A 25,588-nucleotide genomic window follows, 5' to 3' on the forward strand; every position below is an offset into this window, starting at 1 on the left:
GTAATATGCAGCAACCGCAAAATATGGAACCACATGATATGGACCAATGAAGGAAATATGATGTTTTGAAAATTGTTTTGATAACAATTATTAGGAAAAGGATTAATTTAATTTAAGTTTTTAAGAACATTATATAAACATCGGAAAACATATATTTATGAATATCTTTTTACCTTCTTCTTCCCTTATTATGAAATATTTTAATATCTTGTCTTAAAAAAAACCGTAATTATACGTTATCATAAGTTAACAAAACAAAAAGAAAATATCTCATTTGTGATTAATAAATGTTATAAATAAAATTCCTCAATCTCGCGCACAAGATATTCCACGAGAAGAAGAAATTTATATCTAGATCATTATACGCATCGCAATGAACGAAGCATGCTAGCCGGCCTACTTTCTTCTTTCGCATATTAGAAATAATTAAAGAAAATAAAATCGCATAAATTAATAGTCGTGAAACGTACGCGTCTAGTCTGAAACTCCCAATTACTCGGACCGAGAAGTTGTGGGTGTGGCGTCCGCTGCGCGGAGAGGCTGATATTTCTCGACGCGAACAAGGAAGTGTACCAGATGGCACATATCACACGTAAAATATATATATATTTTCACGCGCTTTGTAACGATTAACCACTGCCGTCGGTGACATCATCGCCTTTTATCATCGTCATAAGCACGAAAGCTCGCGCCACTCATTGCCTTAGTGAAAACGATGGCAGAAAAGAAAGTTTTTTTCCCCTCTTTCTCTTATATGTGAACTATTATTATATTCAAAGTGTCGATCACAGATTCTGAATAAACATCCGCAGTCGAGTCCTAAACGGAAGTCGTTAATGGGGTATTCTTGATAAAGATAGCCAGAATAATGTAACGAGATAAGCATGACATAAAAATAAAACTAAAATAGCAATCGAGCCATTGGAATTTAATGTTCTTAAATTAATCGAGAATACGTCTGACTCTCTTGGCAACTGACGCGTATTTAACTAATCACTTCTTTCGAATAGACAGCATTCTATATTTATCCCCTTTAAAAGCAACAAAGAGATTAGATTTTACAACGGAAAAGATACATAATAGAGTAGATTTTAATTTATCTCTTTTCTCCTTGTGCACCGAGAGATTAATATCCCGATTGTGCTAAGGATAATCAAATACGAGTGCGATTTAGATCACTATCTGGCTTTTGTAATACGAAGCGATATCTTGGATAAGCGAGAAAATCGCCGCGATATCTGCCTAATTCATGGAAATCACACCCAAGTCGTCAGGTTGTGCAGGTCAGTGCCTCTCGAGAGGAACCATGATTACAATACTATGAGCGTTTCGTCGTCCCCGACGTGTATCGCTCTCGGAAAAGATGAGGTCGTCGACCTTAGGTGTGTCGCGCGTCCTAGGACGAGAAATGCCTTTCAGCTGTTAGAATCCTTCAAACGCTGACTGCATGTAGATAGCCCTAACACGTCGTGAAGCGGCAGTTCGTATTTTTAGCCTCCGCCGCGAAGTGACATCGCGAGAAAGCAATTTTCAAGAGCGTCGTCTCCGTCGTTTCGTTTTCACCTTTTCATACGGGTCTCCTTCGGTACTCCCGGCAAGAGTTTCCCTCCTTTTGAACCAACGCGCTTGACACGCACAAACTCGACGGGTATTAAAAAATCAATTTCATCCGGCGAGCAATGTCGGGAATGTCGTCGTGAGTCAGATACGAATGTCTCGGTGCTCGCATGCCACACTAAAATTGGAACTACTCGCTGGCGTCATAAGCATAAAAAGCACGAAGACGCCTCGCCTCGCCTCTCCTTGGCTGGGTTTTGTTTTCGATCGTAATATCGGATGCGATTGTATCCGGCTTCGTTGAGACGCCTCGACGAGAAAGCGTTAACGATATCCCATTCATCAATGTCTTATTGCTAGAACAATGCAATTGAAGTCGTCTTCAATTTTGATAAGAATCAGAAACGTTTAACTTAAATATGTATCGAATTTAAAACTTCGATTAAGAAAAATCGATTATATATAAATGTATAGATTCGTTAATAAATTTATCGTCTATACAACGATCTTATCTTTAGCAATATAAAATATTACTATAGTATATAAATCTAAAGAAATCTGTTCTTGAAGCAGATATCGCGCGACGAAAGCTGCAAGGATGAGCGCGATATCGAGGGATTAAGACGGACGGGATCCTTGGGATGATTCATCGGGCGTGCGGTTAGGCTGCTCCGATGACTGTACGGGCGATCGTCGTGAACGTTATTGCAGTTCAGCGGTTCTCATGCGAGACAATGCTGATCATCGTACGGAATAACGAGGCATATCCGAGCTTTTTCGCAGCCGCGAAAAAAAAGATACGGAACGATCGGTCTCGCCGTTCGTGGATTATCCGAAGTATCGGAGAGGTAGAGTTGAATATGTCTCTTCGATCGTGGCCTTCGACCGATCTTTTTGAGGACGAGGTCCACCACTGTCAGACCGGTCGTATACACTCGGTGTGCGTGGCGAAAATAAGTACCAGTGAATATTACGTTCCGGATATCCAATAACGATTTCGCATTTGGTACCGATTTCTCTCGTGACGATTAATTTCGAGCATAATTACTCTAATTAATTTTTTTTTTGTTTCTCAATATCTATTTGATTATTTTTCTATATGTAACTAGATGGATTTTCTTTCTTTTTGTACAAATAAATAAAATAAATAATTTAATTGTTTCTCTCTCTCTCTCTCTCTCTCTCTCTCTCTGCCTCTTTCTTTTTTCTCCTCTTTTTCTAAATAATATCATCAAAGAAATAATATTTATTTTCATGTTTAAAATAGTATCGCATTGTTAATATATTATACATGTATGAATTTACGAATCAAAAATAATTTTAACTAAGTATTAAATTTAATAAGGAACAAAAGAGTGAGTTCAAATTTTAATATAGATTTCTGAAAATAATCTCTTAATATTTATTAGACATTACATCTGTCGTTCAAAATTTGAACTTGCTATATGTGTATTCAAATGCCTGGCATGAAAACACAGTGATTGGCAAAAGATACGTTTACCTACAAATATAAAAACAACTAAAATAATTATAACAGTCTAAGTTACATTCACAGTAAAAAAAGAAGAATAAAAATTAATTAAAAATATAAATTATGTTATAAAAGACAATTAATATTATAATTAAATAAAATCAAAGCAATCGATACTATGTTTAATCAACATTAGGGAACGCTTTGATCATCATACATTTAGAGGCCCTTCAGAAAGGATATGAGAGAGAGAGAGACAAAAGACAAAATTAGAAGGAAACATTAACGGATAGAGCTCGGTAATAAGAAACTGGTATAACCCAAATTTCGCCTTTCGCGCGATCCCTCGTGAATGGATATCCTTTTCCTTCACGTCCCACCCATCTCATCTTCATCCTTATCCTCCCCTTCTCTCCGGAGTACTCGTTCCCCCGGCGAGTCCTTTCGAGACGAAGAAACGCTCCAGGCGTTTCGCTTCAGTAACCGCGGTCTTGGTTCAGCTCCTCCCGGATTCCTTTGTTTAATGCCTTATTGCGATATTTTAACGCCATTGCACTGTTGCCATGCGCCGAGCCGAGCCGAGTCGAGCCAAGCCGAATCGCGTCTCTTCCGGAGGTTTCAATTAACCGAGATTAAACGAAACTGGTTTTGTTAATGGTTTATTACTAGAAAGTTGTAAGACAAGCGATAATCAACCAATAAAAGTAAAGAAATTTGAATTAATAATACAAGTCCTCAGTTATAGCGTCAATTAATTATAACATCAGAATTAAAAGCGAGTAATTTTTGTAATTTGTATTCAAATTAATAGTTTTTCGAAATATTATTTCAATTGACTAGAGTGAACTTGTAAAATGCCTGAAATATATTTTGTTATCGATCCAATATGTTGTAAAATGACCGAACATGCGATAACAGGTGCTATATATGTATAAGTAGAATCGTAAAGTCAAACATATATATATATATATTTTTTTTTTTAGAGAATTACGTTACATTTATAAATAATATGTACATGTCGTTACAAATAATCGATATCGAAATTTCTATTAAAATTTACAAATTTTCTGCTTATTAAACTGAAGCAATTTCGTTGAAGAAAACATAAGATCGTTGAAATTGCCAAAAAAAATCGATTTTTCTATTTTCGTGATTTTTCCCAGGGTAATTTTTGTATGTAATTAATGTAATATAATGAATACATCTACATACCCGGCAAGAAAAAGAAATATATGCTATAGTCGGATAAATTATGCGATTGCTAGTCCCAATACCAAAGCAGATGCAACGCGCGGTGAACGTACAGCTGTGCCGTCATCACAGATTTATACAGAATGTTGTTTAAGATACGAAGAGCAAAGTTAGGTCGGACTATGCATCGTGTCAACGATGCGTCAGAGCGTGACAGAATCACCGACGTATATTTCTGGGATACTGCGCGACCAACCGCGTTCTTTACTACTAGCCGCGAAGTATCTTCCCCGAGTGCCGGCACAAACGTCGTCAATTTTAGATGTACGTCGCGTGATTCTATATGCGAATAACGCGTTATTTCTGTGCGTTATTCCCCAATCGACGATTGTAATGCAGCGGATGTTGCATTCTCCTCTGAAGTTTCACCGCGTCATAGATATACTGATCTTTACAAATATTCTACTGCTTTTCAAATCCGCCTGAAGCGAGGAAAGATTAACACGTTCTATCAATTGCTACGATTTGTATATTTGTATATATTTATAATTCAAAGTTGGAATTTTGAAACGTAAATATATACCTATTGTTTGATAAATAATTGAGGTTTTGAAATTAAAGTGATTTGAATTATCTTAAAGTCAATAAGGCAATTTAAGATCAATAAGTCCACTATTCATGATTATCCGAGACGAATTCCAGAAATAATAAAACATATATCCAGGAGACATCGAGAATTTACAATCGAAGAATTAATGATTTAAATTAATTTAAATCATCTATTGCAAATCCTGTACTCTAAATGTCCATTTTATCATTTAGAAAAAAAATTATTTGCGTTATATATATTATGAATAAAATCAAAGCAATAATTAGCGTTTCTTTGTTTATTTTCTCATCTGTTCTTATCTATCCTGAAGCGAAATTGTCTGTTTTCACTAATCATTTATGATTATATATATATAGATTAAAAAAAAAAAAATTAATGTTGAAACAATTTTGTTAAGAATTTAAATTTCTCTAAAAACTTTGCCGTGTTAAAAATTTATGTCATTCTATATCGAAATTCAGGTGCAGCGCAGCTTCTACACGGACTTCAACGACGCGAATCGGGACAGGATTTACGTAATTTTCAAATTCCTTTGCGTAAAAGCGCGGAAGAAAGATTACGTCGGCGCGGCGGATGGCGACAATAATCGCACACTTCCTAACGGGTAGACATATTTTGCACGAACGACAATACGGTAATTTCGCGAGAGGGGAGAGAGATTTCCGGACTCCTTTCGCGATGAATGATGGACGCAACGTCGCTGGGAAAACGTCTCTCGCCCGACGACAATGGTCGGCCATGCGCCCATTGCTCGATTAGTTTTCTTCTTCTTTCCTTCTTTTTTACTAAGAAGAGAAAATATTGAATCTCGTCGTCTTATATGCGCGCAATATTCAGTTGCGATTTCTGTACAAGTTACACGAGATGATATCATCCATGATCGACGAGCGTTAATTTCGAGACAACGATATTAATTACAAAAAGCTCTAAAAATCTTCAAAAATAAAGAATAAAATTGAGCGAGATAATTGAAAATGTCGGGAAAATAGGACAAAGTTATAAATTGGCAATGATAATAAATTAATAGATATTGCCACATAATTAAAATAGTATAAAAGAATAAATTATTTCTTTTAAGGATTACTAAATAAATCTTTCTATCGTTATTCGCGGTTTAATCGATTGCGGGTGGTCTGCGACTTACCAGCCAAGACTCACGCGAAAGCTTATTGGTCGGACTCCTAATATACAGTCCGAGGTCCTCCTCCTCGAGAACACTATGAATCACTGTGAATCACTGAGTCACCAACTAAGACGCGAAAAATCAATCGAAGGAAAAACGTCCTGACGACGAGAGAGAAAAGACGGCCGTGCAAACGGATGACAAGCGAGCGAATGATCGGAAGAGCCGCCAGGCATTGGCCTGACTTGGCTCGCCCGAGGACGAAGGAAGAAGCCAAGAGAAGCATTCGGATCCGCGTTATACGTTCGGTAAACCTTTCATCAATACTATAAAAAAAGAAACAAAACCGCGCAAGATGTAGTGGTCGATGGCGAAAAAAGGAAATTTTACATACAGTATCTGTGAGATTTAGCGCTTTACAATTTAAATGAGAAAGACGATTCAATTATGATATCATTATCCGAGCGAAATTCGCAAGATTCGAAAAAGGATTTTGTACTGAAAGTTATCGGCACTCCAAAAAAAAAAAAAAAAAAAAAAAAAAAAAAAAAAAAAAAAAAAAAAAAAAACATACTGAAAGAGTTATAGCTAATTTCCAAATGAATAAAATGAGAGTATCGAATCAATGTGATTCTGCAAAGATTCATGACTAACAATAAAAGAAGTTTAATGTGTTATTATAACTATTAATATCGTTTAAACGCAGGAAAATTTGTTTCTTTCCTCTTTCGGTGGAGATGATAAAAATATCTCTATGCCACAGCTGTGTGCATCTGCACGAAATCGTGATAATTTCTCGTTCACCTGCTGCTTCAGATGTCCCTTCTCGCTTTCTCATCTCTCCTTGTAAAAAAGTAGCTCAATCTACGAGAAACGCGGATCGCTGAATAGTTCGGCTGAACAATGGGATTACCGAAGTTATTTTCTGCATGCCTTGCCAAAAATGTCGTTATCAATCGACGGACAAGCACGTCGTAAAAGGCTACGCAAATTTTATGTCGCGTCCATCCCGGAAATCAGGGAAGCAGAGCATGACAAGTAAAGACCACGAGGAGGAGATCGACTAGATTAGAAAGAGATTCGTCTTTTCTAGCGCATATTTCTCGACGAGACCACATCGTTTCTCTTAACTTCTCGAATATCGTTCTATCTTTACCGGCGACACGATAATGGAAATAACTCGACTTGGATTTCCTGCACTTATCGAACGACAATATTGGATCAGTTTTCTCCTCGCTATTTATGATAATAAAAAGTTCCTTTCGCAAGAAGTATTCTTGCGATTTTTTCCAAGATTTTGCAATTTAAAAATTATTAAATTGCGCGTTATCGTGTTATATTAGCACCTAAAAAAACTCTATATATAATATATTATACATTTGTTGTTTTTTTTTTTTTAATAATTGATGGTATAATCGAAAAGATGATTCTTTTAAAAAGTTATCAAAATTATCTCAACAATAGCTATTAAAATACATATAGCTGTTATATGTAGCAGTAAATTTTGATTATCGAACACTTGCGTGCAGCGTGACTTATTACGATTTATGTTACTGTTAATGAAAAAAAAAAAAAAAAAACTTACGTGGATTCTGCAACACCTGCCGGTAAACGCGGAGCGCCGCGGTCCTTTGATCAACGTAGTCCCACAATCCGTCGCAAGCGATTATAAGAAAATCCTCGGTACCGTCCAGAGACACGCATCGAACCTCAGGCTCACCGCTAACATATGGTTTATACGGGACATCGCCTGGAAAAAAAAAATAAAAAATTAAGAAAGAACGACCGTTCTCTTCGTTGTTTCAAGTAGATGTTACAGGCGCAAGCGCGAAAAGCGGAAAGGAATGCTCGACTTCGAAAGTATATGTGTATTAAGGAGGAATCAGCTGGACGGATCAGCTATGTTAGAAGTTAATAAATATAATACATTTCGAGATTCATTTCGAGATCAATTTGACATTGTGCGAAAAGCACACACTTTTAGCCTTTTAAAATATAAAATTAATAATTAATTTGCGAGTTGAAAAAAAGTAAAAATTTGCCCTATAAAATATAATTTAAATATTCTGTTTTATCGAACTAACTTCTTTATAGCGATTGTACACAAAAATTCATGAAAATAAAGACTTAGAAAATCTTTACTTCAATTCACAAATTAATTATTAATTTTATATTTTAAAAAATTAAAAAAGTACTTTGTATTAACAGATTTATTAACTTTTGATGTAGTTGATCCATCCAGTTCTTTCTTAAGATCATAGCCGAGGTAACTGTTTACCTCGGTTTATATTCATCGCTAGAGCCGTAATTCAGATATTTTACACGTAAAAAACATGCCACGCAGCGCGCAATTAGTTATAATTAACTATTTAATGAATAGCGCGGCTAATTTAAATAACGACGCCACCGCAACGTGCTTCCGGTTATTAACTGAATCTGAACTAGCCGTTTCTTTTCTCTTCCTTTACGTACATACACATGGAAACAGTTTGTTATCGTAACCGAAAGTATTATCTCATTCGCCGTAACCAAATTAATTTTTTCGTAATTAACCTTCCGAAATTTTTATTTCACTTGGGATATCCGCTGTGTCAACAAGAGGTGAGAGTTAACTTTGTTTAATAAAACTCTCGAGGAAAAAGCATGCCATTACTGCCGAGCTTACATAATTCACGCCGTTGAATCGAATTTTATATAAGGCCTCATATTACGATAAAGAATAAAAAAAAATTTCGATAATTAAAATTATATATACGTACGATAAAAATTCTCTGCGTGACAAAGGTCACTTTTCATCTACGCGTCAACAATAAATTGAAATTTATGAACGTTCGAATATCGACCCCACCTCTTTGCACGTGTCTATATGCTAAGGATGAAAGCAGAAATAGTCTTTTTAATTGTATTCCGGATATGCGAGCCACTCGATGGAGCGCTCCCGGAGCGTAACTGCACGTACTATTGTGTCAGCAGACAAACGGAACCAACAGGATACCCAACGCACGCGGGCAGAATTTTTTCTAGCTCCTTTTTGCACTTACATACAAACGTCGCGTCTCAAGCCGTAATTGGGCACCCGTTGCCCGTCCTTACTTGGCTCGCGTTTGGACGCGACCAGCAGCAAATATTTCAATCGACGACTCGAATTTTCCATGGATACGAAAAAAGAATGCGCCTCGTGTCAATAATCACGTTCTCGTCATTGCTAATCTCCGTTCAACGGAAATTTCGCATTGCCAATCTCGTTTTCCCGAATTCACATCTTGCTTCAAATACAGAAAGGAGGAAAAATTCATATAATGAAGATTAAAAGCGCTTTTGCATAATATTTATTGGATATCCTGGCAATAATGAATATAAACGTTCAATTAGAGATCTTTTTCTTCAATCTTATGATTCTCATCTATGCATACGAAGTCTTCGTCTTCGATACTTGTCTAATACACTTGAGAATTTGAAAAAAATTAACTTCAGGTTACTCACCCCTCACCCTTCTTCAAAAAGCGAGTTAGATCGTTGATCTATCTTTAGATCTAACTTTATATTAAACTTCTCACGTGCAATTTTATCAATATCTCTTCGATAAGTCGATAAATTATTTGCCAAGAGATAAATATTGCGATTTCTTATTCGCGATTATTCGCGTTTCCTATGGAGTGTCGCGATTATCCGATCATACTACGTCCGTTATACGGCTGTCTCCATCTGTACACTTGTACATTAATTTCGTACCGCGTTACATTTCGGCAACGCGGCAAAAACCGGCCGGTAAATCAGTGGTAAAAAGCTTATTGAAAGAATCAGATAGAGCAGAAAAAAAAACTATATATATATTCTTCCATAAACATTTTCATTATAGGGTTACTGCAATGTTTTTATGTAAAACAAAAAAAAAAAATTAAAAATATGGAACTTAAATTATCGTAATAAAAGAAACAGATATGTTCGTCACAATGACTTACCTATGGCTCGAGATATGCTGAGGAATCCGTTTACACGCAGGACACCCATACAATGAACGACGACTCCTCCCATATTGCGGATTCGTTCGCTTTCATCCTAAGAGAAAAAAAATAGATTGTGAAAAATAGGACACGTCGTTGCTATCTTGGCTCCATAAATTTCGCATATGACATTGTCAATAAAAATTATCGTTGCATGAGCGTAACATTCTCGCAAGCGTCAAATATGTCGATACTTCGATATTCTCGCTTGGATATGCATTTTGCGTGTCTCGATTGTTTATATAGGACAAGGTATTTTAAATACGTTGCACGATGACACACAATGTAAAAAATTATTGGTTTAAGAATCTATCTCTTTGTCAATATGACAATCATCGGGACGCAGACCGACAGTGATAGAAGACTGTTGGACTTTGAAAATTACGAGGAATATTTAGACTCGCTGGTGAGTCCAGTAGACATCTACTATGTTCGAAGCAGTAAAACCGCGCGGCAATTGGCCGAGCTCGGTTACCGCTGTACCGGTGAGATCCTAAGCAAAAGAAGCTTTTATCGTCGCTTACGAATTGTGAAAAATCTGCTGTTTCCCGTTCATCGGCCTTACGTACTCACCTGCGAATACGTAACGCCCGCCGGTAGGTTAATGGAGGAACTTAGTCTACGCGAGCGATCCAACAGATTGGGTTATACGTCGACTATCGTGTTCGTCCGTCACTTTGCAACGAAATTGCGACAATTCGAGGAATCGGCCTACATTGATTTCGGCGACCGACTCAAATCGGAAAATTGGTTGCCGTATTATCGCGGCGAAAAAAGATTGTCACCGTTCAAGCGAGATCTCGCGTATTATCACTGGAGAACGGGAAGAACGTCTTTGAATGAAACCCGCAATTACGTACCGATTGTAGATTCCAAACGTGGCTTGCTGTTTAAAAATATTCACGACAGACAGGTAATCACTGTCGATCCTACTGTCGTATCACCTGGTATAGACACAACAAGAGTACGGATACATTGCCCATTTTACGAGCATGTGATATTGTATGATCATGTGATCAGAAGCAAAATCATCCTTGAAAATTAAAGGCGTTGATAGCATTCGGTTTTATTACGCTGGTTAGATGTTTCGCGAATCACAAAATTAATCTTGTCTCGACACTTTCCAAAAAAAAAAAAAAAAAAATGTAAAAAAACAGTGGCAATTAAAGAGAATTTTAATGAACAAAAAAGTTAAATTTATAACTTCAAATTTGTGTGTTTCAAAAAAGATTTACATTTTTTAAATCTTATTCTATTGTATTAAAATATGAATCTAGAATCTAGATTATTTACTTCTCGTGCGGGTCGATGAGGATTCACCAATTGTTTCACGTTGCCGCCCGTGACCAGGGAAGCCATACTATCGCCGACCCAAGCGATGTATAACTTTTTGTTTAACAGCAATGCGCATACCGCGGTGGTTCCGCCGTTTAATTTCTGCAGCAGACGATAATGATCAGTAGAGATTATCGGATATCAAAATACGAGGAGCAACATATTGGCACTGTGTATGTGCGAGAAATGTTTACCTGCGTACTCGATTTTGCTATAAATTGCGCGTCAGTAATCAGGAAAGCGTCGCGCAACGCGTTTTCCGGATCCGTAGGATAGTAAACACTCTCGACCAAATATTGATGCAGATGTGTGGCGCAATATGTCGCAGCATCCTGCCCGCCATGGCCATCAAACACTGCATAATAATTCACAATCGTGTCGTCCTGCAATAAACAATATCATTTAGTATATATTTTAGAGTAAATCAAAGAGTAATGTTCCCTGTTTTATTACGACTTTTATCTATCACTCTTATGCATTTAGTATAATAATTTCAGACTTTAATTTTAATTGTCGTGAAACTTGTTGCCAAATCTCCTTACCTGAATGTTAAAAATAGTGTGCAAATCATGTAGGACCATATGGCGGTCCTCCATTTTTCTCCTAGCATTCCTAGTGGCACCCACCGTCACCTGCGGCGTCGACGAAGGCGGCGGCAGAAGTGCCAGCCTACTGTTGTCTAAATATCGCCTGCAGATCTCGTTTACCTCGTTCGTGACAGCCTGCATAAGCTTTAAAGGTGCGTATGCTGCAAGAAAAATTTGATGATTAAAAATATTGAATATAAGTTATTTTGTTTCGATTATCTCTCATAAGCTGTTTAATCGAAATGTTCCCAAATTCGATACATGTATCTCTGGATTCTATGTTCATTACCAATTCCATTAAGATCTTATTATAAGTGTTAAGAAAATGGACTCGCATATCACTTTCGAGATGGACGACTCGTGTTTCGCGCCTTCAGCGCATATTTCTCGACTGATTATCTTGTAATTATTTCATACGTTTATTTGTCAAAGAATTTCTTTTCTCATTAATATGTAAATGTGTGTGTGTGTGTGTGTGTGTGTGTAAATAAATAAAAATATATTTTAATTTCTTAATATATAAATAAATGATTAAAAATGAACTTACTCTTCTCTTGTGGTCTTAATCCGCAAATCTCGGGTTGCTTCTTGCATGTTGATTTGATTGCTTCTATCACGAGATGCACGATATAGGATTGTAAACTCGGAGGACAATATCTGAAATCAGTCCCGTGTATGTTTACGTTTATCCTGTTATCCTTTTTACTTTCTAAAAGTGTTTATCGAGTATATATAATGCTTAAATAAACTCTATGAACGTACTCTTTAATCAACTCGGTATCGATTTTTCTTGTTGAATACAAAGCTTGTAGCGATAGTTTTATAACAATTATAAGTAATTAAAAATTAGAACAATTTTTCGCAAATTTAAACTTTCAAAAGGGAGAGAGAGAGAGAGAAGTAAAAGTAAATAATGAATATATCTGCATCTTTAAAATTATAATAAGTATGCACATCTTTGATGGAAAATCTACTTTTCTTTTTCTTAATTACATCGCGTTCTCTCTCTTTCTCCCTTTTCGTGTTTAAAATAAAATAAGCAGATACTCAATTTTTAAAAGAGAAAAAAGAAAAGAAAAAAAATCACAACAGAAAACATGGAAAGAGTACGACTGAGAGAAGCAAACTTAAGTATTCGAGGCCTACGAGAAAAGTCCGTGTTCGCTTCGCTATCTCTCTCATTTATCTTTCATCGTTTATCCTTTTCGTTCAGAGCGTGACAACGACGACGATGAATGGTGATAGCCTCGTGATTTCACTTGCAGCAAATAAACGACGCGGAAGTAGTTTTCATTACACGATCCCGCGTGTTTCTTCTGCGTCTTTTCGCAAAATTTGCAGTTTTTAAAACAGCAAATACATATACGTATGTACTCACTCGCCAAGTAAAATTCCATCCTTTGTGCAAGTTTCCCTTTCGCATGATACGCCGAGCAGTTATGCGTAACTTTTTTGCGTGTTAACTTTTTCACGCACGCACACCACATATTCTCGTTGTTTTAAAAGCACTGGAACATTTCTGTATTAGAACTACAATACAAATTCGCGTTTACTTAAACTGAGAAGAAAAAATATTCGTAATTTTGCATGTTCTGTTTTTTCCTGTTTCATTTTCCTTTATAAAAATAAGCTACTACAAATATTAAGTATCTTATTTTTAACAAGTATTTTCGCATTTGCTTCAATAAATTGTATAAAAAATTTAAAAAATTGAGTTAAGTGAAGATATTACCTAATAAAAAAAAAAAGATCATTGCCTTTCACACATAATTATACGATGAATCAACAAAGAAAAATAGATTGTTTGCTCGGGATTAAAACGTTTTGAAAAATCGTATCGAGAAATTATTTCGAACAATATTCTTGTCATTACTTTTGCGCTTGTTTCTCATAAAGTGATCGAATATTTCTTATTAGAAATAATGGGTATTTCCTTTATTCGCGAAGGCGAGTGAATATGTATACATATGAGAGAGAAAGATTACGAAATTTTCTCTTTTTCTCTAACACTGTATATATTATAAGTATATTATTATAATCAGTTGTGATTGAAGTTACTTCTTCGCTTCCCTCTTTCCATGTTTATTTCTAGGAAAAACTGACGATGAGCAATAAAATCATAATCGATTCTTCAATTAACGCGTTCACGGAAACAAGTCGGGGGTGGTGGGATTAATCGGAGCACATTTTTGTACTACATGTTCTTCTAATATTTATCCTAGACATTCCAAGAGTACTCTCCAAAGATAAGATTTCCCTACGAATAGCTCGCGATATGATTTCGAAAGCGATAAACTCGATGCCGCGGGCATTTCTGTAGAATGTCAAACACATATACATACGTATATATACGACGAACATCATTACTCGCCCACGCGACAATTTGAACAAAAATTTGTGAAAAAATTTGTATGCTTACGTTTTATTGAGATACTGTAGAGTCACGCTGATGACCTCACCGACCAGCTCGCTCTCGTCGATGTCGTAAGCGCTCACCTTGACGGGCAGCTGATCGTTCGGATTTACCCGGGCGACGAACTCCGCGAAGAAGCGCGAGTACGCACCCAGGTAATCACCGTCAACCACGCAGTCCGTGGCCATTGCGTGTCGCACTGCTGTCGCGCTGCACGTGCCGCGAAAAACGCGCGGCGCGCGCACAATGCTGCGAGACGCGTAATAAGAGTGTCGATGCAAAGGAGGACCCGATTCAGGCTCGTTCCCGCTTACCACTGTCTTACTTTAACGATTAAGTCCGCCCGTATTACGTCATTCATTCACCGCGGCGTCTCGTACGCGGACAATCACTACGGACACACGCGCTGCGTACGTATGTACGCACGTACGTAGGAAGGAGCAGTGTTCGGAACGTGAGAAAGGGTGTGAAATGGAGCAGGGATGGACGCGCGCGCCGCGACGCGACGCGTTCGAAACGTCAACCGTCCCTTCCGTTTTCTTCGACCATCTCTTTTTTTATTGGATTGTCCACATCAGCGTAGATTTTTTTTGTGAAAGATCGTGACGGAAAAATAAGATGCACTATGGGATTACCGGTCGGTGTGCGGATGCGATTGCGCATGCCCGACATCGGTGACCTTACGAGACGTTGTATTCCCTTGTGGTCGGTGGTTTCGTCGTTTCGCGTGAGGGTAGGGAGACAAATTTCAACGCGCATGCGCAGAATTCGCTGACGCGCCTCGATCCCCAGCTGCGTGTTTCATCGCGATAAGAATTAATTCGCGGGAAATGAATAGTATTATTACGTATTTCCTTCTTGGATTTCCGTTTGTTAAATGAGATACTATGTATTCAGAAATGAATAGTAGATGCTGAAAGAAAATGATATAAGAATTTTCCGTCTTCCATTCCTTGAAGCGATAAAATAATTCAACATTTTGACGTACGCGAAAGTGCTTTTGCTTTTTCGTTTCTTTTCAGTATTGTTCTCATTCTTCCTTCGGTTGCACATCTCTTGATAAAGTTAACTCCAATGTAACATCAACGATTGTTCTTATGAGAACACTGCAAAACTCAATATACACATATACATATATCATTGTATAAATGTACGTGGGTTTAATAAATACATATATACATATATGTACATGCTACTTAATCTTAAAGATCAAATCGAATATCTTATCATTATAATATAGTGCATCTCGAATTGAGCTGGGAAATTTCCTTGCCCTCTTTCATCTCTTGATTTCTTAGATGCAGGTACGAGTTTTCAAACTTCTTCTGCATCCACTCGGGTAAAGGAGCGTTCCAGTTCTCCGGTGGTTTCTCCCTTCTCTCCCAAACATCGTTTTCATAATGCGGACGTAAACGCTCTTTCCTGCGCTGCTTCTCGCTCGCGATCAGCTCGTTCTGTGATTTTCCAGAACATTATTTTGTAGTATATTAAATATTATAATGATATATAAATAATTGTGTATTATATATTAAAATCCGTTTAATGTTATTTTGGCTTTAAGCGAGATTTAAAACTTTTGGCAATAACCAATGTTATTTCAACTATAGTTAATCAAAGATTCAATTCAAATAAATTAATCAACGATTAAATTATAGTCTAGAGCCAAATAACATTGTTTATGTTGCCAAAAGTTTTAAGGCTCGTTTAAAGTCAAAATAACACTGGTGCAATCGGGCCTGATATATTATTCCGTGATATATTAAAAATTTATAGAGTAAATCAGCACATACGTATGCTTCTTCCGATTTATGTTTTTCCCATTCATAACAGTTGCGATAATCAGTCCTCCATTGATTGCACTCGAGCATTTTGCCGAATATAAAATATTGATTGAAACGAGCTTTTATACTGGTACAATCGTCGTACTCGGCTTTGTACACCATACATGGCCTAACCTAATAAAAGAGTATAAAATTGATAAGATATTCGATGAAAAGATGATACGCAGAAAAAAAGAATAATAAAGTACCATCCAATCATTTTCGTGATTTAATTTTCCTTCGTCCGATTTGCTCATATTTATCAGAATTTTTTAGTCGTACGCTTTTTTATTAGATTCTACATAAAAGTAAAACCGCTCATTCTTTCCTGAACACGTGCCAAACATGCAAGAGCATTCGTCTGATTCGTCTGGTATAGGGAATAGATTAGATATAGGTTAAGGTATAGCAACAGTAGGTGAAAGACGGTAGCATAAACTTTTGCATAAGAGAATCAACCACTCAGAGTTCTTCATCCTGGAAATCGTCTTGTCAACACTCGACGTTGATTTGTTGGCTCTAAATGTAAGAGCCAATCACGTTGTATTGCTATTAAGCGATTTATATTCTGCTGAACGCGTCCAATCATCGTTCCAGCGTGTGGAGTTGTGGAGGTGGAAGGTTTGCGCCATAGACATAGTATATCTAGATCGAGCGTTTGCCTTTATTTAAGGAGTGGGGGTAAAGATACACGTAGAAAAGGACATACTCTCTGTTTCGTGGCCCTTGCGTTCTCACGCTCGCATATAGCATAGCGCCCTCTTTCGTCATGTTACGTGCGAGCGAGAGAGAACGCAGGGGCACGAAACACAGTATGTCCTTTTCTACGTGCACCTCGGCTCCCACTCCTCAACACTCGGTCTAGATATACTATGTCAATGATTTGCGCCCACCTCCCGTGTGCGCACGTCACTCGGCCAGCTTCGGCCAGCTTTGGCTAGCATCGGTAACGCCTGTTCTACAATAAGTCGTAAGCAAATTGACCAACCATAGTCGATTATTCCGAAAATATTCGACTGTGATTGGTTAATTTACTTACGACTAACGACATACGACTTATTGTAGAATGGGCCTAAAAGAGGACAAACATATTATCTTTTGTCTCTTTCTCTCTAAAGTTATAGATGTAACTATAGAACTATACGATTCCCCGCAAGAAGCAATCGGTATTCGTATAGCTTCCTGTCACTTTTCTAACCTATCCACAATCCACATCACTCGTGTTTTACGAATGTCCCGGTGTGTTTGGTGTAGTGATTGGTGCAATAATCGATTACCGGTGATTTAGTCGCACGAGAAACAATAATATGATGTCGCGGTCAGTGCGCGCAGAGACCCGTAGTCGTGCCAAGGATGACATCAAACGCGTGATGCAAGTAGTTGATAAGGTTCGTCACTGGTAAGTGTTTCTCGGATCTGTAGTTTCGAAGAGAAAGAATTGCCGATTCTTGCGTCTGTCATTTGTATCTCAATAAGAGCGTCTCATTTCCTGAAAACAGATATTGATTACTATGTTTTGTGTATAATGACAGTTTATTTTACATTATTTCGTACATTACAACTTTTGACACATATCACTCTATGCATGTACAATATAATATTTCTTTGCTATATTATTTAATTGGATGGCTAAATTATTTGTCATTATACAAGAACAAATATATAATAATACATATTGTTTCGTTATGAAAAATAACCAATGCTTTTTTCTTTCATCTTTTGTTAATATTATTATTCATTTAAAATACACAGTTAATTAGAATCCTGAATGTATATCGCAGGGAAAAAAAATGGGTTACTATAGGAGAGACAACTATGAAAATATATAAATGGGTTCCAATTTCGACTCTTGATCAGGTATACAAGAAGATAATTTAAGCTAAGAGTAAAATAATAAAAAAAAACAAATTATTACTTAAGAGTAAATGTTTTATTTTGCAGAAGAAAAAAAGTAAAACCGGTTCCGATAAGGAGAATGGTTTACCAAGAAAAGGAGGAATAGATTCATCAAATTCTAATTTTGGACTCACAGAAGATTCCAATACATGTGAGTTTAGTTTTAATGATAATTTAAAAGAAATATTATTGCTGATTAATAAAACAATTGTTTTTTTCGACATATTAGGTTTTTCTACTGTTAGCGATTCCCAAGGACTGACAGATTTTTCTGCACATTTGGGTTTCTCGGAGGACTCCAATTCACAAAATAGCGAATCTGCACCTAAGAGGTTAAAGACTGACTAATGTTTGATCTATATAATCATCATCATCATCACTGTCATATACAGTTTAATATATTTAAGAATCACTCTTTTGTAAATTTGCATTCAATAATTTTGAGTTAAATCATATCTCTTGACATGGATGAATTGCAAGATAAGTTTTTGTTTCATCCAAATTTAGTATGAAAAATATTCTACATAATATATAGTATATATATATATATATATATATATATATATATATATATATATATATATATATATATACACATATGTAATTATATAAATAATATTAATCTTATAGAACATTCTGAATTATGTATTATAATGAAGTTTATTTTTTTACATATGAATTTATTACAAATTTTCCCATTGAATTTAGGAATTATAAATAATGATTCTTTAATTGGATAGATAAAAACTGGGAAATGCTCAATATATTTATCAAAAATTCGGGTTTTTATATAATTTTTCCAAAAGATTGCAAGATTACAAAAATAATCTTCAAAGTCAGAAAAAAAAATTAATAGCAGATTGTATGTACATTTGCAGCAATTGCAACATTTGTAGCGATGTTAAAGTATTATATATATATATATATTTTTTTTTTAATTCTATTTTTCTGGCTATAATGATATATTGCTGTACCAGAGAGTATTTAACAAAAAGAAACACGTATGTAATTAGAATTATTTTCACTATAAATTAACTGCTGATGTAAAAACACATAAGTACATGTATATTTTATGTCTAAACACATTTATGCTTTTGAAAAATTGTGAAAAGTCATTGTACATATACCAAATATCACTTTTTCTTTGTCTATTAATACTATAGAAGAATTTGCATTCCTTTGCGTTATAGCACCATGACATGTACAAAATAAGCTTGAACTCATACAAATAAAGTTGAATAACCTTTCGATCAGTACATACTATACATCGCTTATGAAAAAGTCGTGATATATTTCTTTTTTAAACTTTGTACAAAGATATTCACACTAACTCTTATAGCAAATATTTCGGTTAGGGTATAAAAAAGATACGAGAAAATATCTAATATTTGTGAAAATACTTTTCCTACAGTTATTTAGTGAAAAATATTAAGTTAAAACTTGACCACCTTGAGATAAATTTTTATTCATTTGACAAATTTTTACAAAAAAAAATGTAGAATGTATATTTAATATTATTAAAAAAATTTAAATCTTTTTATATAATACATAAAAGTATATTATGTATAAAAATATTTTATTTCACCAGGGTAGTATTTTACCATTGTATTGAATAAAACAACCCGTATGCCTCTCTGTCAATGAATTCAAGGTATTTAGAATACTACTGACGCTGGTGTCGATATCCATTGGAGCGTTGTTACCACCTAGGTCGGTGCGTACCCATCCAGGGTGCAAACATGCCACCAAAATCCCATCTGTTTTCAGATCGATGCTCATCGATTTGGTTGCCGCATTAAGCGCTGCCTGAGATTAGATAAGATATTTTGCTTCGCAAAATTTGTTTCAAGTGTTTGACGCGCGATATGAAGTATATGCCAATATTAATTTGAAAGTAATATAACTTTTTCAATTTTAAAAGATTACAGAATTTATGGATTATAAGTATACGCGCGAATTTTATTGAATGCATATAAATTTTACCAAGATAACACGAGATGATATTCTAGACAAAATAATAGACGGGAAGCAAATAACGATGTACGTGCAATATATTAAATAAAAAATTATAAACAATTCACGAGAAACTTAATGAATTACAAAAATAATAATTACTTTACTGCATCTGTAGGGATAAAAACCGCCCTCGTTATTTTCAGCAATGCTGCCTAAAATAGAAGTCATATTGATGACAGCTGCTCTTCTTATGCTTAACTCGGTTTTGTCCTTGACATTTTTCGCAGCCACTTTCAGCAGCGGTAAGAAAGCCTTGAATCAATTATAAAATGAATGTCTCCATTATATATATATATATATATATATATATATATATATATATATATATATATATATAAATCGAGTACTTCAATTGTATTTAATATTAGTGAATAATATGTATCATTAGCATACTTTTGTGAACATAATAGGTGCAACGGTATTGACTAGAAAAGCATCTATAATTTGCTGCTTCTTCACAAGACCGAGGCGTGTAAATTTGCTGGAAATACCAGCATTGTTAAAAAGAACGTTGAGACCGGCGCCATTTACTTTTTCGCCGACTACATCTACGATTCTTTTGTAGCCATCCGTGTCCATCAAATCTGAAAGAAAAGGGAGTAAACTGTGGTTTATACGTATTATTATACCGTTGAATATTTTACATTGATCCACTAAATATTATATACGAAAGGTGTGATATATACAAGGTATAAATTTCTCATGAACTCAATTTTTCAAAGTTAAATTACAATTATCATAATCGTATTGTAAAAGAAACAGTCGCGTCATGCGCTGACAAACAATAAATATTGATTTTCTTATCGCGCGCGGGGGAAAAGATCGATCTTACTCAGGTAGAAAATTAGCTTGTTGATATCAGATAGTACGTGTCGATCGATATAAACCTCCGATAATTTTTTTTTTTTACAATAGGAATATTTGCGACATTCTTGGGCAAATGCGTGGATATGAAGGCCCGTAAAGCAAACAAGCCGAAAACATGGTTTTCGATATGTCGCGAAAAACCGCAAACTATAGATTCTGATTCGAGTGATCGGGAAATCGAGGAAAACAAAGTGGATAACGGAGCAGAGAATAAAATGCGGGATAAAGTGAAGGACGGTGTAGGGAATAAAGTGGAAAATCGACAGAGGAATATTACTCCTGTATTAAGTAAGATATATATCAGCATTCTCTGATTGAAACTCTTAAGATATATTTCCTGCACGAGTATGACATACATTATAGCACTTTTATATTTAAATCAATTTGTACGGTATTGTTTAAAAAATTATATTATCGAAAAAAAATATTATTATATATTTATAATGTATTATATTATTGGAGAAACTTATATTTCTAATTACAATTAACAACGAGAGAATAAATATCGAAGTTTCGAGACGCTTCCATGAACGCTTTCATCAGATTTATTTGCAATCATTTTGATATAATGTTATCGCAATAATAAAGATAATAACGGTATGACTATATATTTTCTCGTTACGATTGAAATTAGCGATTAATCAAACGAAACGAATAAATAAAATAGAGGTAACGAAATTAACGACTTACCTATCTCGATAATATGTACGTTCGAAGATTTGTCGGCGAGTGCGCGTAATTCCTGTAAACATTTTCCTTATTTTTTTTCTTTCTTACTTCAATTTAACGGAGTCGCGTCATCGTGAAAAATATCTCATATGTCGTGTATCTCGTATATTTCCATTATTTCGAGAACGATTCAACGAAACCGCGGGCGAGAGTGGAATCGATCTCGGACATTCCGGTCCGATCTTACGTAACGTTTATCGATATCCATCGCGATCGAACGCACAATCGCTCGTTAATTATTATCATCATCATCCGCTGACTCATTACAAAATTGCGACAAAAGATATAGAGAGGAGGAAGAGTCAGGGAGGGGGAAAGATTCGAAGAAGGTCACGTATAACAGATGGCGGTGGAGGTGATGAAGACTTATGGGTAGACATACATATCCGTGTCAGTACAACTTTAATCGTCGCTTGAATCAAGTGATTCTTTAAACAGTATTTTTGAGCGTTACACGGCGCGAACACGATTTTGACATTTCGTCGATTATATACGTGGGCGAAATACATTCTTTCACACGAGGAGCAAAGAGAGTTGCGATGGCGCCGATTGGTAAGTAACGTAGGAGAGATCCTCAGAATTGTATAATATATGAAATAAAATACGCCGACGATTGTAACCGCACACGGAAAAAACGCCGGAAAGAACGCCGCCCATCAAATCTTACCGTCGCCTCGCTCGCGTCACGGCAGGTCGCGAAGATATTGTCCGGTTGCGGGGATCTTTCGGCCAGATGTTTCACCAGGCCCAGACCGAGACCGCGATTGCAGCCGGTGATTAGGATCGATTTCATCTCCACCACCCGCGGGGAACGATCACGGGAAAAAGCGCGTCGCGCGGTTACAGCGCCTTTATTCTGGTCGGCGCGAACGACTGACGTCACGTGTCGCAATCGTAAATCGCATGTCACCGATTATGATGGCGACTCTGACGGTGTTCACGCGGCTCGTGTCATTTCGAGGCGCACACGCCAGATTGCTCGGGTTACCGCATCCGTTGCTTGTCAAGTGCGACGACTTCGTCTACGGTAGAAGCGCGATGGCTTGTATGTGCAGTGAGTGAAACGAGCGTATAAGTTACTGATAAAGAATAATTGCGATGTCATTACATTTGTAATAAATTGTGCTACCGGCTCGCGCGCGATTTTCGAAAAGTTTTTGAGTGACGTTTCAGAGAAATGCACGAGAGCTTCGACAGAAACACCTTTACAATTGTCTGTAATATTATTCGCGGGAAATGTTTCTTTCGTTTTTTACGATGGCGCTGAATATTTCTTCAAAAACTCGTTCCGTTAAAATATCTTTCCTGTATATAATGGTAGTATATAATTACCGTTTCCTTTCAGCGGATCAAAGCTATATGTATGATCTCTTGGTCATCGGTGGAGGATCCGGTGGCTTGGCAGCAGCTAAGGAAGCAGTGGGACTGAATGCGAAGGTGGCAGTTTTAGATTATGTGACTCCTTCTCCTCTTGGTACCACTTGGGGCTTAGGTGGTACCTGTGTCAATGTAGGATGTATACCAAAAAAGTTAATGCATCAAGCCGCATTACTCGGTGAAGCTGTTCATGTACATAAACGTTTTAAATTATTGCAATATTGTAATTCAAAATCAAAAAACCTCTGTTTGATCTATGTGAATTTCGTGATTATTAGGAGGCGGCAAAATTTGGTTGGCAATTACCTGATCCTAAGACTGTGAAAATCGATTGGGAAGCCTTGAGAACTGCTGTACAAAATCATGTCAAGTCTGTTAACTGGGTCACTCGTGTCGAACTTAGAACAAAGTTAGTTGTTTTCCAATTTTTCTGTCTATAATATTTCGTTAATTACTCTATGTTTGTTATTTAATTTTTTTCTTTTTTTATATTTATAATAATATTCTTTGCATTAATATAGGAAAGTCGAATATGTGAATGCTCTTGGACATTTCAAGGATGCGCACACGGTAGTTGGAATTACTAAGAAAGGGGAGGAGAAAATTCTTACAGCTAAAAATGTATTAATTGCAGTAGGTGGTAGACCTAGATATCCTGATATTCCAGGTGCTCTAGAGTATGGCATAAGTAGTGATGATATCTTCAGTTTAAATCATGCTCCGGGCAAGACCCTTGTTGTTGGAGCTGGATGTATCCTTTTTCTCAACAAAATTTTATGATTTGTTACCAGATCTTCCATTAGATATTTATAATAAAATTATATGTACAAATGCATATTAATATTTTCTCTAATAATGAAATAGATATTGGTTTAGAATGTGCTGGTTTTCTTAATGGCTTAGGCTATGACGCGACAATAATGGTCCGATCAATCGTATTGCGTGGATTTGACCAACAAATGGCAAACCTCATTGCTGAAGAGATGGAGCAACGCGGTGTGCATTTCATCTATCAGGCAAAGCCTAAGAAAATTGCAAAGCAAGAAGATGGCCGTCTCCTTGTTGATTGGGTCGACAAGGTGAGTGCAAATTTACAGAAATTTATATTAAAAAAATCAGCATAAATAAGTTTTTCTGCATTAGCGTGTAATATAATTTGGATTTTTTTTTTAGGATGGCCAAATTCATCAAGATGTGTATGATACCGTTTTATTTGCTATTGGCCGGCGAGCGCTTACGGAAGAGTTAAAACCAGAGAATGTCGGGTTGAAGCTTGTTCCAGAAACTAACAAGATTGAAGCAATTAATGAACAAACGAATGTTCCAAACATTTATGCTGTTGGCGATGTACTTCATGTAAGTTTTGCATGACATTCTATAACAGAATATAAAAACATTTTTAAATAGATAATTGATAAATATTTTTAATGTTTTAATAAATAAATAGACATACACATAAGCTAAATATAACGCAAATACAAATATAAACGATTTTAATATAAATGATCTAATTTTCGAATATTTATTACAGAAAAAGCCCGAATTAACACCTGTCGCTATACATGCGGGCAAATTATTAGCGAGAAGACTGTTCGGTAATTCTACCGAACAAATGGACTATACAAATGTCGCAACAACGGTGTTTAGTCCTTTAGAATATGGATGTGTTGGACTGAGCGAAGAAGCGGCGACCATGCTTCATGGAGAGAAAGAGATAGAAATTTATCACGCGTATTACAAACCGACGGAATTTTTCGTTCCCCAGAAGGAAGTCGATCATTGTTATGTGAAGGTCGTCGCACTCAGAAATGATGATCAAAGGGTGCTTGGTATGCACTTTGTCGGACCTAACGCGGGCGAAGTGATTCAAGGATTTGCTGCTGCTATTAAGTAAATATTTATGTCTACACGCACACACGCACACAAGTTTATTTTCAAAAAAAATTACATTACGAAGTTATAACGTTTACTTTTGTCGTATTTTCGTAGATGTGGCTTAACAATTTCGAAATTGAAGGGCACTGTGGGAATTCATCCAACAGTAGCAGAGGAGTTTACGCGCATATTCATTACCAAACGTTCAGGCCTGGATCCTAAGCCACAAAGCTGTTGCAGTTAGATTAATGTACATAACATATAGCGATATCATTCAGCATACAGATTATTCATTACCAGAAGATAACATTTAATTTTCTAACAAATATCAGCCGAGTTTTTAGCTAAAATAGTGTTTCAATTTGTCACATACAGAGTGCTGTGAAATATCGCGATATCGCGTAAAATAAACAGCGAATAGAATAGACTTTAGAAATGATACATTGTAATATCGTATTAATAGTGATCTTTTATATATATTATTTTTTTAAAGAAATAAACACCTTTATGGCATATGCATCAATGATATAAGAAATAACGATTATTTTAAGAGCTAAAAGAAAATAAATATATTGACAATATATTGGTATCATAATTGACGTTTGTTATAAATTTAAAAAAAAAATATCCTTATGGCATCATCTCTCGGAAGCAACAATTAAATATAAATTCGAATTCTATTTTATGTCAATTGTAATTATATTGTAAATTGAATGT

General features: G+C 35.9%; 6 protein-coding genes across 9 annotated transcripts in view; 3 read left to right on the forward strand and 3 right to left on the reverse strand.

Moving 5' to 3' along the window:
* Window positions 1–15,383, reverse strand: part of LOC138936545 (serine-rich adhesin for platelets) — a 39,305-nt gene extending 23,922 nt beyond the window's left edge. Inside the window, exons 1-8 of the mRNA XM_070302013.1 lie at window positions 15,280–15,383; window positions 14,298–15,204; window positions 12,426–12,535; window positions 11,834–12,039; window positions 11,486–11,674; window positions 11,250–11,393; window positions 9,915–10,011; window positions 7,538–7,702 (exon numbers count right to left, since the gene is read on the reverse strand). Coding sequence (XP_070158114.1) covers window positions 7,538–7,702; window positions 9,915–10,011; window positions 11,250–11,393; window positions 11,486–11,674; window positions 11,834–12,039; window positions 12,426–12,535; window positions 14,298–14,479 — 1,093 coding nt within the window. The 5' untranslated portion in view covers window positions 14,480–15,204; window positions 15,280–15,383. The remainder of the gene's footprint in view (window positions 1–7,537; window positions 7,703–9,914; window positions 10,012–11,249; window positions 11,394–11,485; window positions 11,675–11,833; window positions 12,040–12,425; window positions 12,536–14,297; window positions 15,205–15,279) is intronic.
* LOC138936546 (cilia- and flagella-associated protein 299) lies at window positions 10,282–11,001 on the forward strand. The gene has a single exon (XM_070302014.1). The coding sequence runs from the start codon at window positions 10,282–10,284 to the stop codon at window positions 10,999–11,001; it is 720 nt and encodes a 239-aa protein (XP_070158115.1).
* Window positions 15,384–15,520: 137 nt separating the features above from the next.
* LOC138936713 (synaptic plasticity regulator PANTS) lies at window positions 15,521–16,368 on the reverse strand. The gene is made up of 3 exons (XM_070302327.1): window positions 16,321–16,368; window positions 16,082–16,246; window positions 15,521–15,745 (listed from the first exon to the last, which is right to left on the reverse strand). The coding sequence occupies exons 1-3, from the start codon at window positions 16,366–16,368 to the stop codon at window positions 15,521–15,523; spliced, it is 438 nt and encodes a 145-aa protein (XP_070158428.1).
* An 884-nt stretch (window positions 16,369–17,252) lies between these two features.
* Bcl7-like (chromatin remodeling complex subunit BCL7B-like protein) lies at window positions 17,253–18,524 on the forward strand. The gene is made up of 4 exons (XM_070301545.1): window positions 17,253–17,510; window positions 17,893–17,968; window positions 18,053–18,158; window positions 18,237–18,524. Exons 1-4 carry the CDS (start codon window positions 17,419–17,421, stop codon window positions 18,353–18,355), a joined length of 393 nt encoding a protein of 130 aa, XP_070157646.1. The 5' UTR covers window positions 17,253–17,418; the 3' UTR covers window positions 18,356–18,524.
* A 928-nt stretch (window positions 18,525–19,452) lies between these two features.
* Sni (SDR family oxidoreductase sniffer) lies at window positions 19,453–22,513 on the reverse strand. The gene is made up of 5 exons (XM_070301278.1): window positions 22,287–22,513; window positions 21,581–21,632; window positions 20,417–20,607; window positions 20,123–20,275; window positions 19,453–19,813 (listed from the first exon to the last, which is right to left on the reverse strand). Exons 1-5 carry the CDS (start codon window positions 22,410–22,412, stop codon window positions 19,589–19,591), a joined length of 747 nt encoding a protein of 248 aa, XP_070157379.1. The 5' UTR covers window positions 22,413–22,513; the 3' UTR covers window positions 19,453–19,588.
* Trxr1 (Thioredoxin reductase 1) lies at window positions 20,478–25,422 on the forward strand. 4 transcript variants are annotated; one of them, XM_070301274.1, is made up of 9 exons: window positions 20,478–20,712; window positions 20,939–21,178; window positions 22,965–23,188; window positions 23,275–23,405; window positions 23,518–23,747; window positions 23,861–24,075; window positions 24,170–24,352; window positions 24,528–24,886; window positions 24,986–25,422. In XM_070301274.1, exons 2-9 carry the CDS (start codon window positions 20,974–20,976, stop codon window positions 25,113–25,115), a joined length of 1,677 nt encoding a protein of 558 aa, XP_070157375.1. In that variant the 5' UTR covers window positions 20,478–20,712; window positions 20,939–20,973; the 3' UTR covers window positions 25,116–25,422. The 4 variants fall into 4 exon arrangements, with proteins under 4 accessions (XP_070157375.1, XP_070157378.1, XP_070157376.1 ...); XM_070301277.1 differs by lacking the exons at window positions 20,478–20,712; window positions 20,939–21,178 and adding an exon at window positions 21,961–22,171 and having other exon boundaries at window positions 24,986–25,420; XM_070301275.1 differs by lacking the exons at window positions 20,478–20,712; window positions 20,939–21,178 and adding an exon at window positions 22,508–22,673.
* Window positions 25,423–25,588: the final 166 nt, after the last annotated feature.

This window comes from Polyergus mexicanus, unplaced genomic scaffold, assembly GCF_030449975.1.
Source record: "Polyergus mexicanus isolate NDT 795.1 unplaced genomic scaffold, iyPolMexi1.0 SCAF_9, whole genome shotgun sequence".
Taxonomy (NCBI): domain Eukaryota; kingdom Metazoa; phylum Arthropoda; class Insecta; order Hymenoptera; family Formicidae; genus Polyergus; species Polyergus mexicanus.